Genomic DNA, 19409 nt, shown 5'->3' on the forward strand with positions numbered 1-19409 from the left:
CAATTTTATTAGTATTTTCATAAAATCAACTTTTGATGTTACTAATGTACATTTTTTCTATTTATTTTAATATCTGTACTCATATTTTGTATTAGAGTTCTCCAGAGAAACAGAACCTGTAGGATGTATATATAGAGATTATTATAAGGAATTGGCTCACATGATTATTGAAGCTGACAAGTCCCAAAATCTGCAGGGTGAACTGGCAAACTGGAGACCCAGAAAACCAGCAGTATAGTTCCATTTGAGTCCTAATAACCAGAACTGATGGTGTAATTCCAACCTGAAGGCCAGCAGGCTTGAGATCCAAGAAGAGCTGATGTTTTAGATCCAGTATGAAGGCAGGGAAAAAGCTGATGTTCCAGTTAGAAAGCAGTAATGCAGGAGGAATTCTCTTCCCATAGAGGAAGGTCAGCCAGCTGTCCTGTTTTATTCAGGCAACTGTTTTATTCAGGCCACTCACATTTGGGAGGCCATGTGTTTTACTGGACTACTGATTTAAATATTAATCTCATTCAAAAATACCATCACAGAAATACCCAGAATAATATTTGACCAAAACTCTGGTTATCCCATGACTCAATTGTGTTAACACATAAAATTAACCATGACATCTTTATTATTATCTATCTTTTACTTTCTTTGAATTTAATTCACTATATTTCAAACTTCCTATTTATATTTGATAATCTTGCTAAATTATTCTGTGGTTAACACAATATATTGTGCATTATTTTAATCCTCTGAAATTTATTAAAACATGTTTTATGGGTCAACAAATGTACAACTTCAGTAAATATTCCAGGTACACTTAGAAAATAATGTGTAGTTTGCAGATATTGGGTATAATGTACTACACACATCAATTAGGTTGAATTAATCATGTTCAAATTTTCTTTGTCCTCATTATTATTATTATTATTATTATTATTATTATTATTTTGGTAATTCTTTCAGTGACTCAGAGAGGTGTATTAAAATCTTCAACTACATTTGCAAATTTGGGTATTTTTCATTTTAGTTTTTTTTATCAATTTGGTTTTATATTTTTTAGTTCTATCAAATTACACATACCAATAAGGAGTCATGAAAAATTAAAACATGTACAGTTATGCATCTTTCAATTAACATGGTACCATGCAAAGCAAGTACTGCCTATACAATATAAAACTATATTATTAGATGTATACAAATTGAGGGTTATTACTTCTCCTGTTGAATTGAGTATTACAAAATCTTCCCTTCAGAAAAAGTTCTTGCTTTTAAGTCTCATTTTATGAACTATAAAAATGTTTGTGTCCTCTTAAAAATCTTATCTTGAAATCTTAACTCTAAAGGTGATAAAGAAGTGGGGCCTTTGGGAGGTTATTACCTAGGTCATGAAAGTGGAACCTTTATAAGTGGGATTAGTGGTCTTATAAAAAAGACTCAACAGCTCTCTTGTCTTCTTAACCATATAAGGACACAGTGAGAAGATGGCCATCTAGAAACCAGGCCTTCCACAGATACCAGGTCTGCTGGTGCCTTGATATTGGACTTTCCAGCCTCCAAAACAATGAGAAATAAATGTTTGTTTTTTAAGCCATCCTATCAATCATATTTTTTGTTATAACACCTGAATTAAGACATTTACTTTGACTCATATTAGTATAGCTAGTTTTCTTTGCTTAGGGTTTCTATGCTATCTTTTCTGATCCTTTAACATTAAATGTTTCTATATCCTTAAGTTGAAAGTGTGTCTCTTATAACAGTATGTTTTGACACATCTGCAAATTACTGTCCTTTAGCCAATTTAATCTGTTTACATTTAAAATAATTGCTGACATACTTTAGAACAAATTTACCTGTTTTATGTTTATGATATCTGTTTAGTGTTACTATTTCTTTTCCTTTCTAAGTACTTATTATTGCAGTGTCCAATTCCATCAACTTATCCATTAGAAATATATTTTTATTTTTCTAGCGTTACCACAAGAATACAAAATGTTTCCATGACTCATCAAACTTAAATATAAATTAGTATTTGTACTACTTGGAAGTTATAAAGACCTTAGAACTTGAATTCATTGATTTCATAGCAACTTTTGACTATTTTTAACTTGTATTTACACTCCCAGAATTAATTACTATTATTTGTATCAAACAGTCCCTTATATTTAATCCATGTTTGTTGTTCTTAACTCTTCTCTGTTCTTTTAAAATGGATCAATTTTATTTTCTTAGAGAACTCATTTAGTTTTTTTTTTTCACTAGAGTACATTTTCTATTAATGAATTCTTGCAAATTATGTTAAGTTGCAATAATATCATCATATGCTTTTAATAATTTTTTGGTAGAGTATAGAATTCTGTGTAAGCAGTTGCTTTTTCTTCCCCAGAACCTTGACATTATCACTCAATTGTCCTCATTTTCAATTTTTCTGTTGAGATCTCTGCTGTTAGTCTTACTGCCTTTTTGTTTTTCTATACTGTTACTGCTTTTAAGACTTTTCTCTTTGTCTTTGATATGCATATGTGAACTTCACATTTTGGAAAGCCTGCTTTATGTCTGTAGTACATCTTAGATTTCAATATCTGTCATTAGTTTTAGAAAATTATCATTCATTCACTCTTCATATATGCTGTTATCACATTATGTCTGTTCTTCTGTGACTCTAATTACACACGTTACTCGTTTTTACTTTGTCCCAAATGCTCTTCATCCTTTTATCTCACCATGCTTTTGTTTAGATATTTTCTTCTATCTTCCAGATCACTCTTTCTTCATCTACTTATAATCAGTTATTTTATTCTCTATTTTTCACTTCTCTGATGAATCCTTCATCATTTTTAGTTTATCAAACATTTCAATCAATGTATTTTAATTTTAAATTACAGTGAATGCCATGAACTGTGCTAGAGATGTTAGACATTAAATAATAGCATGAAATATCTTTATTTAAGAATAAGGAGAATAAATGCAAGAAAAACACTGTAATACTCACTTTCCCTTCATCTCTTGGGCTATCACTTAAATGTACAACTGGACCTGGATGAGTCTTTGTGGATCTGTTAAATCAATTTAAAACAGTAATTAAAAAATAAACATTAAAATACCATACTGTTAGAAACTGGAAAAAATTAAGATTATACTGGAATACACTCTTAATATTCTAGAATTTAGCTTAGATTCATTTAACTTTTGAGTTGTTTTACTTTAAGATTACTTTTCTCTCTCCTACTTACTCTATTAAAGGAGGCAAGATATTTTTAAAAAATCAGGTTTAAGAACATAAATCCACATAACAATGGATTCTGTATTATTTTAAGCATTTGTTGCCAAATCTGGGCCTCTGAAAGACTGAAATTAAACTTTTACCTCTATAGACAAAGATCAACTTGCAAAGCCACAAGGCTGATACTATAAACCTGCTTAAACTAAAGTGCAAAGTACATACCCGATTTAAAAAAAATTTTTGACATAAAATCTCCTACATAAAGTCCAGATTTATAAGAAAACTCTTTCTAGTGATAGCTAGCATACAGAAAACTGACCAACTAGGAAAACCAAGTTCACTTTTATGTCTCATTTATCTGGTTTTTTAGGGCAGTAGTCGGCAAACTCATTAGCCAACAGAGCCAAATATCAACAGTACAACGATTGAAATTTCTTTTGAGAGCCAAAATTTTTTAAACTTAAACTTCTTCTAATGTCACTTCTTCAAAATAGACTCGCCCAGGCCATGGTATTTTGTGGAAGAGCCACACTCAAGGGGCGAGTCACATGTGGCTCGAGAGCCGCAGTTTGCCAACCACGAACTTGGGTAATCATTAACAGGTCATTATGAGTCTAAGAGCATACTGTTAAAGAGTTCTGTGCTCTGTCAATATGACTTTAAATTTATTCTACTCTGATATCTGGCACTTTTATTTTATATTTCCTACTTTAACTTAGATCATTGTTGAATGTGATTACGTCATGGTAAAATATGACATGACCTGATAATGACTGCAGATTTATTGCTCACTTTTCCACATCTTTTCTTCAATGACCTAAGTGTGCCAGATCAATTCTATTATGATTATACTGACATAGTAGTCATTTATTTCTTAACAACACATGAAAATCATCAAAGATTCTTCATAAAATAATAAAGATTTAAATTTTAGAAATCTTTGGAATCAGAGAAAAGTGACAAATTAAGTGACTCTAAGTTTGCCAGATACTGACTCCCCAGAGTGACTGAAAGGAATAGATATTTTGTTTGTGGTTTTACCCTAAATTTTCTCATCTAAAAATGGAGGTAGTAGTACTAATCCTACTGAATAATTGTGGGAATTAGAATATATGTATAGCACCTACTATAATGTCAAAACATAGTAAGTACCAAATAAATAGTATGTATTATGATTGTTGTCTATCATTGGAATAACTAAGTAAGAGTTATGATTTGCATTCTAGAATATATACAGGAAGAAAAGAAATTAACCAGGGCTTTATAAAAAGCTTACAGAGCTTTTAGCAGTTATATCATCCTAGATAATAAAAAGCTAATATGCAAATGGACCGAAAGGCAGAACAATTCAAACAACTGAACAACCGGTTGCTATGCTGTGTGCTGACTACCAGGGGGAGTGTGTGGAATATGGCTGGCATCAGCCCTGGTGGGATGGTGGAGCAGGTGAGTGGGGCACCAGACCTAGGCGGGACACCCGTTGCTGACATAGGGGTGAACCTCTGGTGGTTACTGAAAATTCTTAGCTCCTGCATGCAGCAGTCCTGCCCGGCACTCACCTGCTACTAGTGCTGACCCCTCTCACACTCGCTGCTGGTGCTGGAGCCACCACTCACACCCAGTGCTAGCACCTGGTGCCAACCCCAATCACTTGGTGCCATCGGCGGGTGCAAAGCTGGCGCCGTCAGCATGTGGGAGTGGCAATGGTGGGAGGGGTCTGCTGGCAGACAGGAGTCCAGGGGCTGCAGTGGTAGGGGCTGGGTGGGAGCACAAAGGATGGGCCAAGACCCACCTCTGTGCATACCACAGCCTCTCGGCCCACAATTCCTTTCAAGGTGCACAAATTTCTGCACTGGGTCCCTAGTTTACATATAAAATTCAGTGTTTTATTATAGTACAAAAGCCTCTGATAAAGAATAATGTCCTTCAATTATCCCTTTGGAACTAATAATACCCAATAAGCCACAAACCCCAGTCTCTTGGGTTTGATTGGAGCAATGAATACCAGTGTATTTCACATACAAAAAAAAAAAAAAAAAAAAAAAAAAAAAAAGCTTGGAAACCCTGAATTAAACAAAGATAAATATTTTCTTCTATAGAACTTATTTTTTTCTATAGAAATATTCTTAGGGTTATAGTATGCAAAGAAAAATTATGAATTTTCAATATTTTTCAAAATTACTGATTCATAGAATCCTTTTTCATTGACCATATTAAGGAAATCACTGAAATACACTAAGAAACACTTAGATTATTTGCAAGACTTCCATTTAGATTCTCAGACTCTATAAAACACTCAAGTCAGAAAATAATCTAGTATTAAATTTCCACTACTTGGAATGACTTTTTCTAAGTATAAAAGAAATATAATTTATTGTGAAAAAATAAAACTTAGGAAATACCAAAGGTATTTTTCTCATCAAAGGGGGAAAATGGCCATTAGAAATTGACTTAAAAAAAGAAAAAAGCATCTGTATACTCCAGATTCTATAAATCCCACAAAAATACTTTAGATAGAATTATCAATAAACTTAAATTCATAAGTGTCTATCTAAATAATGCCCAGCAATCATTCTAAGTATCCCTATTTATTTCTTTTCCTCTGACTCACCCCAATGGCTCTAGATAGTTTCCTTTGTGGACTTTGTTTTTATATCTTAAATATTGGTATTCCTTTGTATTCTGTCCTAGACTGCCATCTATTCCCATATTAGATGTGGTCATAAATTTAAGGGCCCAGGGGAGCAAGCAGGTACTGCAAGTGAATTAAACAGGCTGAATGAAAACTGTGCTAACCTGGATGGCACATTACCCACCTACTGAAGGATAGTTGTTACTCATTTCCAGTTAATTACTCACTACCATGCAAGAATACTGGACTAGGATTGTCTCATTATAAATGTTTTTTTATGAAACCTGAAAATCTAAATTTTTATTTCTACTCCACCAATTTTTAAATATTAGAAACTAATGATTCAGATTTGTTTAAATACTCTGATGGCCAAATAAAACATACCTGTAAATTGGTTCACTGTCTACTAGTTGACTACCTCTTTCCTATGAATTTTCATGCATAATCTCATCTATTTCCATGGTCTCACTAATAATACAATAATTAATAAATGATAATATAAGAATAAACTTGTGTTTTATGTACTCACAACTATAAACCTACTTTTGCCTCATCCTACTTGAGCCAGCCTCAAGTAAACACTTTATCTTATTAAGAAACTAATATGTATAGAGCATAAACATTTATTAAAGAAAATTTGTTTTTTGTGATTAACCAGGAAAATTGTCTGTTTACATACTACAAATACATAGCTTAGAATTCCATGAAATTTCACATGTGGGGGGTCTCACATTTTACATGTGTAGAAATGTAAATATCAGTGTCAAAGTCAAAGTGGTAATTGCCATCAACCACATACCCAAATAGCTGTATACATCACAACATAAAAATGTTAATAAATTTTTTCTCCCTTGAACCTAGAATAATATGTTAAGGCAAAGGAAGAATAAGCTCCAGCATTAAAAAATAGAGAGTAGCACCCTATCAGGTGGCTCAGTTGGTTGGGATTCGAATCCTGGTCCTGGCATGTAGCTAGGTTGCAGGTTCAATCTCTAGTCGGGGCACATTTGGGAGGCAATTGATTGATGTTCCTCTGTCATATCTCTCTCTCTCTCTCTCTCTCTCTCTCTCTCTCTCTCTCTCTCTCTCTCTCTCTCTCCTTCTCTCCCTCTCTCTAAAAACCAATAAAACATATCTGTGGGTAAGAATTTTTTTTAAAAAGTACAAGGTGACAAAAGTAGGTTTAAGTGATTTTATATATATATACATATCCTATCTAATAAAAGAGTAATATGCAAATTAACCATCATTCCACTACACCCACAAGCTATGCTCACCAGCCAATAAGGGGAAAATATGCAAATAACCCCAACCAAGATTGCTAAAGCCACAGAGAGAGCAAGAGGGAGGCTTTGGTTTTCCCAGTGATGGAGGAAGCCATGCTTTCAGCACACCCTGGCAGGCCCAGGCCTCTGCTTAAGGCTACAAAGTTTCAATTATAGAAGACACATAAATCCAGAAATGGCTGCCACCACTTGTGGCCATAAAGCCACAGCAGAAGGCTTGGCTCCACTCCAGGCTACAAAGTTTCAATTATAGAAGATAAACTCCAGATACCATGGCCTCTGTTTGGGTCGCCAGGGGGCATGGCCAGCTTGAAAACCACCACAGGCCCCTTGCCCAGGTTGTCCCATGCCCCAAGGGAACCCCCACCCTGATCTGAGACACCCTTCAGGGCAAACCAGCTAGCCCCCACCAGTGCACCAGGCCTCTATCCTATCTAATAAAAGGTTAATATGCAGATTGACCATCACTCCAACACACAAAATGACTGCCCCATGTGGTAAAAGATCCTGCCCCCATGTGAACACAAGATGGCCACCACAAGATGGCCAGTAGGGAAGGGCAGTTGAGAGGGACCAGGCCTGCAAAGGAGGGCAGTTGGGGGCGATCAACCTTGCAGGGGAGGGCAGTTAGGGGTGACCAAGCCAGCAAAGGAGGAAAGTTGGAGGCAAACAGGCCTTCAGGGATGAGCAGTTGGGAGAGAACCAGGTTTGCAGGGAAGAGCAGTTGGGGGGGACCGGGCCTGCAAGGGAGGGCAATTATGGGCAAACAGGCTGGTAGGGGAGCAGTTAGGCATTAATCAGGCTGGCAGGGAAGTGGTTAGGGGGTAATTAGGCTGGCAGGCAGAAGCAGTTAGGGACAATCAGGAAGGCAGGCAGGCGAGCAGTTGGGAGCCAGCAGTCCTGGATTGTGAGAAGGATGTCCAAGATTGGAGAGGGTACAGGCTGGGCTGAGGACACCCCTGCCCTTTCACTCAGCCCCCTGTGCATTAATTTTGTGTACCAGGCCTCTAATATATATATAATAAACTATTATGTGCTCCTGCTATTATGCACAATGACCACCAGGGCACAGAGTGGTCAATGCAGGAGCTGCCCCCTAGTGGTCAGTGTGCTCCCACAGCGGGAGTGCTGCTCAGCTAACCAACCCATCCTGGCAGCCCACCACCCCAGCAGCAGCCACTCACTCCCTAAGTAGTCTTGCAGGTCCAATCTCTGGAGAATGGACCAGACACCAATGGACCAGTGCCACCAGCACAGCACAATCCCAACAGTGCCTCTGGCCTCCTGGAAGTCAGCCTCGGGTACCGCGGCTGCTTCCCCTCCCTAGATGCTTCCCAAGGAAGAAACTATATAAAAGTGGCCGCCAAGTGGCTCCCAAACAACCGTCATAAATATCAGTAGGACAGACCTGGATCTCAGGATGGCAAGGGCATCCCACCACCCACCCGAGGGCCAACCATGTCCTGGCCTCTTCTACCCCCCTCAGGACAGGCACCGGATGCTGGGCTCACTCACAAGCCTCTCCCAATCAGGACTGACTGGACTACAGGTGCAGCAGTGCTGGGATGAGTGGAAGCAGCAGGCGGAATTGGACTGCCAGTTTCAGCCCAATCCCCACAGGCCACGCCAAGGAACCCCACCTGTGCATGAATTTGTGCACTGGGCCTCTAGAAATTAATAATAATACAAAAATAAACTCATGTACTTGCAACTATAAACTTACTTTTGCCCCACCCTGTATATGAACTGATAATGATTATTTTCCATAAAACTAAATGTGGCCATAATCCACTTGTCATTATCAATGGAAGTTGCTATACAAAGGTTTATTATAAGGAATGAAATGATTTCCACGTGTAACTTTTAGAATTAATATTTTTACCACCAAATTTTACATAAATACTGCTAATTACCTGTATTATTTGGAGATTCTAAAATTATCATATGTTAATACTACAATATCTTTTTTTTCATTTTTAATATATACTTTATTGATTTTTTACAGAGAGGAAGGGAGAGGGATAGAGAGTTAGAAACATCGATGAGAGAGAATCATCAATCAGCTGCCTCTTGCAAACCCCCTACTGGGGATGCGCCCGCAACCAAGGTACATGCCCTTGACCAGAATCGAACCCGGGACCTTTCAGTCCACAGGCCGACGCTCCATCCACTGAGCCAAACCAGTCCCAGCTACAATATCTATTTTTAAAAGCCTTTATGTTTTCTAATTATTTTGGCTGAACTTTTCACTCATATTAATCATAAATTAGCCATAATGTTTCAAATAACTACAATTTACATGTTACATAACCATATGAAATATTTAATGTCAATAAAGTGATATTTAAGTCCAAACTTACAGTTCAATTGCCTTGTTCCACATGATGACATATCCAGAAAGAATGAAAGATTCAATATTTACAATATGTGTATTTCCTCTTTCTGTTCCAACATAGAGCCATTTACTCTGGAAAGGTAGATGACAGTAAGTAATTCTGAAAGAAAGAAAATTACAATTAAAATATCTAACTTTATGTCTGGTCAGCATGATAGCATTAATTTTCCTTAAACTTATTATGTAGTGATAGCTACATAAACAATAAAATTTACTATATACTCAAGTAGCATTTAGTTATCAAGTAGCATTTATTTAGTTATTAGTGAGAGTATAAGATAACAGTATAATTTTAAAAACCATAATGATAATGCCCACTATTACATAAGTACCTAACTAGGCACTAATATTATTTCTAATTCTGAAAACAGCACTACAAGACAGACATATACTTCTGTTTTACAAAGAGGAAAACTAAAGTAAGTCTTTTATTTTTACTTGTCTAGCACTGACAGCTAATAAATGGCAAAACTGGAATTAAAATCTATTCTTATTTGGTTGTAAAATTACCATCTTTCTACCAAGCTACACTGTGCTTGTTTTTTGTTTTTTGTTTTTTGTTTTTTAGTTTTTTAGTAATATTCAGTTCAAATTAGGTACATTTAAAACATAAATTTCAGAGTTGTGAGAGAGTTTGTCTACTTAGTATGATAAATTACTTTTTTATTCAGATGCTTGGCATGTAAGTAATATAAAGAAAATTTAAAGGTCAGAGATTCACTGTACTTATTCCCTTTTGTTTGTTTGTTTGTTTGTTTGTTCTGCCTCATCTTCACAATGAACTTTCTGGCCAACTCTGGGAGCCTGTTTCATAGCCAGGGCAACCATGACTTCTGTACATGAAATCTGGACATTTAACAGAGTCCTTTTTTCAGAGCATCATCAGTCTTTCCAGTTTGACCTACTCATGCTCTTTAATAACTCTTAAAAAGGACAATAGGGCCCTAGCTGGTATGGCTCAGTGGATAGAGTATCAAGAGCACACACCCTGGTTGTGGGCTCGATCCCCAGTAGTGGGGGATGCAGAAGGCAGCAGATCAAGGATTATCTCTCATTACAGATACTATTGATGTTTCTAGCTTGCTCTTCCTCTCCTTTCCTCTCTAAAATCAATAAAAATATATTTTTTTATTTTTTTAAATATATATTTTATTGATTTTTACAGAGAGGAAGGGAGAGGGATAGCGACTTAGAAACACCAATGAGAGAGAAACATCGATCAGCTGCCTCCTGCACACCCCCCACTGGGGATGTGCCCGCAACCAAGGTACATGCCCTTGACCGGAATCGAACCTGGGACCCTTCAGTCCGCAGACCAATGCTCTATCCATTGAGCCAAACTGGTTTTGGCAATAAAAATATATATCTTAAAAAGAAGAAAAAAAAACCCATTAAATTATATAATAATTCTTAATCTTTAGTATAAGTAAATATTTCATTAAAATGCATATCCCCAGATTCCAGCTACACAAATTGTGACTCCATGGGATGGGACATATGACTAGTATTTTAACTAGTATTCTTAGTGCTTGCTATTAAAAGTTAAGTCTATAGACCAGCAGCATGAATGTCCCTGGAAGCTTAGTAGGACTTAGAATCTCATGTTCCACTTCAGAATCAGAAAATGCATTTTATGAAGAACCTCGGGTGAGTCATATGCACATTACCGTTTCGGAAGCACTTCTCTAGGTCAGTGGTCGTCAAACTCATTAGTCAACAGAGCCAAATATCAACAAGGCAATGATTGAAATTTCTTTTGAGAGCCAATTTTTCTAAAGTTAAACTTCTTCTAACACCACTTTTTCAAAATAAAGGGGCCAAAGAGCCGCATGTGGCTCACGAGATGTAGTTTGCCGACCACAGCTCTAGGTGATTCTTATACAAATAATCTATAAACTACATTATAAGGAACACTGTTCTGAGGCTGACTCCTGCTTACTCTCAAGTTTCAGAATGAGAACCTAAATTGGTAAGTTAATAGTGGGGGTAATGCATTGGCACTAAGTAGTCATCTAAAAACAGCTGATGATAATTATAATGATAATAAGCTACACTAGGGTCCCCTCAGAATCTTGAATCAAAGACTGAAACTTAAGAATTTTTATGAAAAAACCTCAAATCGTAAGAAAAATATATAAAATTTCTTTAAGAAAAGCATCTGATAAATTTTGTACAATATTGTATTCAGCTGGAACTGTAACACAAGAGACAAAATAAAACAGATAAGTAAAAATTTAGTTGAATTTCATTCACAGTACTAATGGGCTATTAATGAAGAAACAAGACAGGAAAAAAAAAAACAACTGGCTCAATTTTGTTGTCTATAGTTAGTTGTAAAATATCAAACATAAGGCAACTTTTAAAAATAAATCTAATCTCTGCAGTTTCAAAGGGAATAAGATATAATTCCTAACAAATGAAACTCTGAGAAGTTTGTTCTCATTCTCCTACAGCAAAAGAAATAATATTTTCTACCTTTATTTAAATTCATAGATTTATATATTGAAACAAAGGTATGGATACATGGAACAGACTGACAGCTGTTGGGGGGTGGAGAGGGCTGGATGAAAGAAGGAGAAGAGATTAGCCAAAGAACATATATGTATAACCCATAGACACAGACAATAGTGTGGTGATGGCCAGAGGGAAGGGAGTGTGGGGGTTGGGTGGAGGTGGGCAAGGACAGGGAGTTGGAATGAGGACATCGATAATAGCGACAATAATAAAAATGAAGTTTAAAAATTTCATAGAATATTTAATTTCTGAATGACAGAATTGTGTTAGTGAAGGCCATGTGGGAAGCAAGAATAAATCACTAATTACTGACCAACAGGAACTAATCAACCTTTATAGAATAATCTGGTCAGCTAGGGAGAAAAATCTGTCAACTTGCATTTTTATATTACTTCCAATTAAATCCACCTCAATTGAGATAACTAAGCACTGGCCCATAGGCCCAAATGACACCCTTTCTCTATCCACAGCCTACAGGTTGGAGTTTCATAATCAGCCTTTCTGTTTTCTGAGCACCACGCTACTGGAAGAGAATTCAAGTTTGTACATTTGTCCACCACAGGTGAGAAGTGTTTATAATAGATCAGTATTTTTTTTTCAATTTTGAGCTCTCTTTTTTTTTAATCCTCACCCAAGGATATATTTTTTCTTATGTTTGTCTTATCCTGCCTCCCCACCACCTCCATCCTAGGTCTCCACTACCCTATTCTCTGTGTCCATGGGTTATGCATACATGCACACAAGTTCTTTGGTTGATCTCTTCCCACCCACCCACCCCCACCTTTCCTCTGAGGTTCAACAATCTTTTCCATGCTTCTACATTTCTGGATCTATTTTGTTAAACAATTTATTTTGTTTATTAGATTCCATGTATGAGTGAGATCATGTGATACTTGTCTTTCTCTGACTGGCTTATGTTGCTTAGCAAAAACGACTCATACCTGTCAACCAATCAACAGATGATGAGGGCTGGTGAGACTATGGAGAAAACAGAAACCTAGTACACTGCTGACAAACATAATGGCAGGCTGATGCAGTCGTTATGGAACAATATGGAATTCCCTCAAAATATTAAATATGGAACTGCCATTTGACCCAGTGATCCCACTTCTAGGAATATAGCCCAAGAAACCCAAAACACCAATCAGAAAGGATGTATGCACCCCTATGTTCACAGCAGCACAATTTACAAGCGCTAAGATCTGGAAACAGCCCAAGTACTCATCAGTAGGTGAGTGGATAAAGAAGCTGTGATACATTTATATTATGGAATACCATGCAGCAGTAAAAAAAGGAAGATCAATTTTGTGCTCTTTAGACATATATATATATAAAAAGAAAGGTTTTGTTTTTTAACTTTTAGGTATACATTGTGACTTAACAGCCTCAGATCCCTTTCCAGAACCCTGGTTTTTACAAGGAGAACAAAAATGTTAAGAATTATCCATTAGTAGATGACTAAATCTATATCAACAATGAATTTTCTGTAAAAATTAACTATAATAAAACAATCATAAACATTAGATTATTTCTAGCTATTATGATTATGAAAAAGGTCTTTGAAAAGTTAACGTATAATTTGTTCAGGAAATAATTTTATTGTACATTAATAAATTGTTTAACTCACACATTCTTACCGTTCTCGATTAAATTTAAGAGAATGAAGAATAGCTGGTCTTTTTTGTCTAAGGTTCCACAAATGAAGTGTATCATCTGAACCTGCACTGACCAAAGCACCCTGGAATAAAAAAAGACAAATTCAGCAAGTGATTTATTTAACTTAGGAATTTTTGTGAAGGAAAAACAACAAACTAGTTTACTGAGTTTTTCACTGTTTGATGAGTTATTTGTATCTATATAACCTGGAAATATAAGGAAGTTCAACTGCACATACCTCAATCAGGATGGATAAGAATGCTGAAATGGAAGAAACAAGTAAACTTTGCATAGGGATTGGTCAGGATGACTAGCTCAAGGAATATGCATATACCAATAGAAAGGAACAATTATAATAAGCATCATAGTGACTATTAAAGATTTTTTTCTATTCTCTTTGAAAAAAAACTTTTTCCCTCCTGCTTTTCACACATGTACTATATAGCTTTGCAGAGAAGCAAATATCCAACCTGCCTGCCTGCCTGATTGGTGAGGGGGAAGAGGGGAGCGAGGCAGAGGCAGTTAGTAGTTTTCAAATTCGATCTAGTCATATAAAAATTCTCCATTTGTAAGAATTTTTTATATACTATAGTTAAAAAGTATATATTCTTCCTAAAATGTATATTTGCTATAATTTGATTGTTTTTATAGTTCAAGAAGTTTCATCTATAATAAAAAAAAACATTTATAATAAAAGAAAACATTTTTCCAACTAGAATTCAGTACAACTTCAAACACAATGTTGAGATTCTTTTTATACAAAACCTCTAAATACAAATAAATCTTATTTCAAATATAATAGGCTATTTTCTAGTTAATAGGGCAGATACCATATCTATATATATAAAAGCCTAAGTGACAATTACGACTGAACAACTGGAACTCCCAGTGGACCAGTAGCTATGATGTGCACTAACCACCAGGAGTCAGATGCTCAATGTAGGAGCTGCCCCCTGGTGGTCAGTATGCTTTCACAGCCAATCTCCTGTGGCCTGCCAACCTCCTGAGGTCCCTCCTCCCTGGCCAGCCAACCTCCTGCGATCCCTCTACCCTTCCCTCCCCTTTGGCTGGCAGGCCCTGATTGGCCTGGTCCCAATCAGCCGGCCCCAATCGGGACTGGGTGAGACAGCCCCAATTGGCCTTGATTGCCAGCCAGGCTTAGGGACCACACCTGTGCACAAATTCATGCACCAGGCCTTTAGTGTATATATACACACAGTTAAACTATTTCTCTGAGTTCAGTAATATCTTAAATGACATTAGAACTTTTATAATTATGAGTTTCCCAGCTAAAAATGTCACTGCTTGCCTAAAGCTTGACAAAGCCTAAAGCTAGAGTATCAAAATGTGTTCTGCAAAAGTATTCTTACAGAATCATGGTGATCCTAAGATACCTAAAATTCTTTCCATATTTTCCAAAGTACTCTATGACAAGTAATGTTTCATTAGTTTATAACATCAATCACAGATATCAAAATCATTATCCCATTTAGATGCTAGGAAGAATTATATTAAAATTCCTAAAATATATTTCTTCTTCAGGAATTAAAGAAGAAGATAGGAATCTAAGTGTTTTTTTCATAAGAATTCCTAAGATAAAAATACTCATGTATCCTATGATGTTCTTTATATCCAATACCAGTTATTTTAGCCTCAAAGAAAAATCACTTTAAGACACCAATCATAATAAGAGTATATCCCTTTGAAAATGTTTAAAAATGTGTATAATTTGCATATTGGCATTTAAATGTAGAAATACATATGTTCAAATGGGTATTTGTTGATATATACACTTGAATATGAACTCACAGATAATTACATTCTATGCCATAAAATGTACCCTATACAAACTGTCAAATTATTAAGATTGCTTGAAAGTGCTTAATTAATTAAAACTATTACTATTTAAATATAAGATACTGATCTCATTTCTCAGGAAAGTGGAAATTCACTTGGCATAGGGTGAGGATAAAATGTAATACAGAAAATTAATAAAACATTCTTCACAATAAATAGTTATGTTCTATCCAAAAGATATAATATGCCAAAGGCAATGGAATTAAAGCAGCATATATCAATAATATTTTAAAGTAATAGCTAAGTAAATTTAGGCAGGAAGTCAATATTATTAATTCTATGACAAAACTAGGAAGTAATTTATCATTGGAGGGAAATGAACAGGATCAGTGAGCAAAACAGCACCAACAGAGATAGGGCACATATAAGAACACATTATTAGTGTGACTAGGGCTCATTTACAAGCAAAGTGAATATATAAGAAGCACTACTACAGATCTATGAAAAGATTAAAAACGATGAAAACAGCAGTCATGAGGTCAGAAACTTGGAATTTTTGGGATAAGTATAGAAGTAGAGTGTGAAGTAAATCAAGATGAGTAGTTTAGGATAAATATGTAAGCAATAGAAGGATGTCCAATGCTCATCTTTATATTTTCTTATAACGTAAGGACTATGAAGACAATTCTAAGAAAATCAGACCCAGAGGAAATACTAGGAAACAGTTTATGCCAGTCAGTACACATGCAGAAGAAAAAAGGCTGAGATCTCTCAAGCAGTAAAAATGAGACTTCAGAAAGGTTGTCATTATAAATACTAATAACTATTATAATACAACTAATGGCCTGGTGCATAAAATTTGTGCATGCAGGGGGTGAGGGGGTTCCTTCAGCCTGGCCTGCACCCACTCCAATCTGGGATCCCTCTCACAGTCCAGAACCACTGGCTCCTAAGCGCTCACCTGCCTAAGTGATGGACCTAATTGCTCTCCCCTCCTGGCCTGATCCCCCTAAATGCTCTCCCCTCCTTGTCTGATCCCTGTAACTGCTTATGTTCTCTCCCCTCCTGGCCTAAACCTCCTAACTGCCTATGCGCTCCCTTCCTTTCTGAATCTTAAGACCCCAGTGCAGGAGTGCTGAGAGCTCTCGGCTGAAGCCCCACCCCAGTGCTGACAGCCCTCTGGGCCAGGCAGTGCCACAGGTCTGCATGACTGTGACAACTGTTAGGACAATTAGCACATTGCCTCTTTATTATATAGATTTTTTTTTTTTAATGTTTTCCCTTTCCTGGGGGAAGAGAAATTTGCAGTGGCGTGATTTTTTAAAACTGTTTTGTCCTTGATTTTATTTGCTAAACCCAGTTCATAGGACCTTTCAATTACAAACTCTCACTGAGGCTGCCATGCAGGTGGAGGTGCAGTTTTCTGGAGGCTGGGGAGAAAGTGTGAAATAGTAAACAGAGAGAGGTGACCAGGAATCTGGCACTGACACATTCTGGACTCTCCAAACTTAAGCAGCCATTTTTATCCAAAAGAGTCAGCCCCTTCCAGCAGCCTTAGGGCAGCAAGTGCAGCTGCACCCAGCCTCAAGCTTTACGGAGGATACAAGCTTTATAGAGAATACAAGCTTTACAGAGAATACAAAGACTCTGAATAGCCCCAGGGAGCCCTCAAGGACTGGGTTGAGGGGCCATTTGGTCCAGAAACTAATACAGCAACACCCCCCGCTAAAGCTCATGTCAGAAATAGACACTGGAGTAAATTAAGTCTGACAGTAGGCAGACAAACAAAGTGGGCATACTGGTCCTGCCTGCTTGCAACCAAGGCTGTGGAGACAGACAAAGGAGCAGTGGATCACTGGGAACTTCAACACAGTGCTGACTACCTAACAGGAAACTGGGAAGTGGCAGACAGACAGTAGATTGGGGTCTTAAACCAGCCCCCCTAAGACATTAAAACTCAGCTGAAGTGAACGACACTTCACTTTTTTACTTTTTATTTAAATATTTTTCATTTTTGTTCTTTATCTTTTCCTTTTTGGATTATTTTTCTTCTGTAGAGAGTACCTGGAAAGGCACATTAGCATTTCTTTATTGTCAGCTGAATCCAGAGGCATTGGCAGAGCCAAGTCCTGGAAACATGCCTAGTCAGAGGCAGGAGTGTTGTCAGCTTGACCTTCAGCCCAGGCTCCACAGGGGTGGGTTTCGTTATCTAAATCCAGCCAAGCACCAGGAATGAATACAACTCGGGCCCACCTAAGAAGGCACATAATTTGTCTTGACGTTTGGTAAAACTTCCTGGGTTTTGCTGCATAAAATAAACATGCTGTATTGGCTCTAGGTCCCTCTCTTTCTATCAGAGGACAGTAGTCCCACCTAGCCCCAGATTTTTCCTTCCATCTCTGTGTCTGTCTCTTTCTTTCATTTTCTCAATCCCCAGGAGCCCCTACTCAGGAAGTGGACTGCTCTCTAGCCATGCTAGATGTGGAAAAGAGAGAAATATTTACATTCTTCATTCTATTTTTATTTTTAAACATTATTTTATTCTTAGTTGTTTTTTTTTTTTTTTTTATCCTTTTCTTCCTTACTTCTCTCTTTAAAAAAAATGATTTAAGAGAGGAATGGAAAGGCACATAGAAACATCAACGATGAGAGAATCACTGTTTGGCTGCCTCCTACATGTCTACCATTGAGGATCAAGCTCTCAACCCAGGCATGTGCCCTTGACTGGAATTGAACCCTGGACTCTTCAGTCTGCAGGTTGATGCTCTATTCACTGAGCCAAACAAGCCAGGGTACTTGTCCCTTGTTCATTTTTTTCTCTTCTCCTGTCCCCGCTTTAGTTTTTCTCTCGCCTTTCGTTTTCTTTCATTTTACCCCTTGTTAAAAATTGATCTTCTTTATCTGCTTTCTTGACATTATTATTATTGTAGTCTCTGTTGGCTTACTCATATCTAATTTCTTCACCCCTGCTCCATGTCCATGCACCCTTCTCTTTTATCTTTTTTCGCTATCCAATTTTAAAAATGCTTTTGTTTTTCCTCTCTTGCTCTCTTCTTCTCCTAATTGCTCAATTAGTTTCACTCACTAAACTCAAGCCTATCTGCTCTCTTCTCAATTCTCCTTTTCCAAAAATAGGTGAATAAATTAAAATGTTTTGTTTACTTAACGATTTATTTATTTATTATTTTTTTATTTTTCTTCTTATCTACTCATTCTCCTTCTACTTCTCTATACTAAACCATGGTCCTTCCCCTGTTCATTCAATTCCTTAAGCTTAAGTTCTGTATAGTCTCTGCCTCTACAGATTATATCCCCCATCCCCTTTTTCTGGATCTTTGTTGTTTGCATTATTGGTTTATTTGTTTGCTTTGTGGTGTTTTCTCCCAATATAGTAGTATATAGTTTGCTCCTTTATTTTTCTTTTCTCCCCTACTTTTTTTCCTTTTCTCAACATAATTTTTGCTTCCTTTTCTCTCTCCTAAATCTCTTTTCTCTGGTGGTCACTTTTATTGGGATTATCAGTGTCATGAGTACATTCGTCTTTTGTTCCCTTTGTGTCATGTCTTGTTGAGTTGTATTTTGTGCTATACAGTCAACGAACGTGGTACAGAGTGGGTCTCATAACCAGACACCCTGAGAGGAGACTCCATGCATGAATGCGACAATAACACTCAAGACCCACTACACCAAGAGAACCCAAATATCACAAATAGGAGGCTTCCCAAGGACATGCAACTTAGAAGACTTGAGAGACTGCACCACTGATTCCCACAAAACATCTATTATATAAGACAAACTCAAAAAAATCTGGGTGGCATAGAAGTTTGATCTAGTACACAGAAACAACCACAAAGAAATAACAAAAATGAGAGACAAAGAAATAACCCCATATGAAAGAAAAGAAGGAATCACTAG

At 36.7% G+C, this 19409-nt stretch overlaps 1 protein-coding gene across 9 annotated transcripts in view; it reads right to left on the reverse strand.

Annotated features, from left to right (window-relative positions):
* The window catches only part of STXBP5L (syntaxin binding protein 5L), a 165086-nt gene that overhangs the window by 111237 nt on the left and 34440 nt on the right, over nucleotides 1–19409 (reverse strand). For all 9 annotated transcript variants that reach the window (XM_036448297.2, XM_036448292.2, XM_036448295.2 and 6 more), the window contains exons 4-6: nucleotides 13679–13779; nucleotides 9493–9627; nucleotides 2984–3047 (exon numbers count right to left, since the gene is read on the reverse strand). In XM_036448297.2, the coding sequence (XP_036304190.1) occupies nucleotides 2984–3047; nucleotides 9493–9627; nucleotides 13679–13779 (300 nt within the window). The remainder of the gene's footprint in view (nucleotides 1–2983; nucleotides 3048–9492; nucleotides 9628–13678; nucleotides 13780–19409) is intronic.

Source organism: Pipistrellus kuhlii, unplaced genomic scaffold (genome assembly GCF_014108245.1).
Source record: "Pipistrellus kuhlii isolate mPipKuh1 unplaced genomic scaffold, mPipKuh1.p scaffold_m20_p_2, whole genome shotgun sequence".
NCBI lineage: Eukaryota > Metazoa > Chordata > Mammalia > Chiroptera > Vespertilionidae > Pipistrellus > Pipistrellus kuhlii.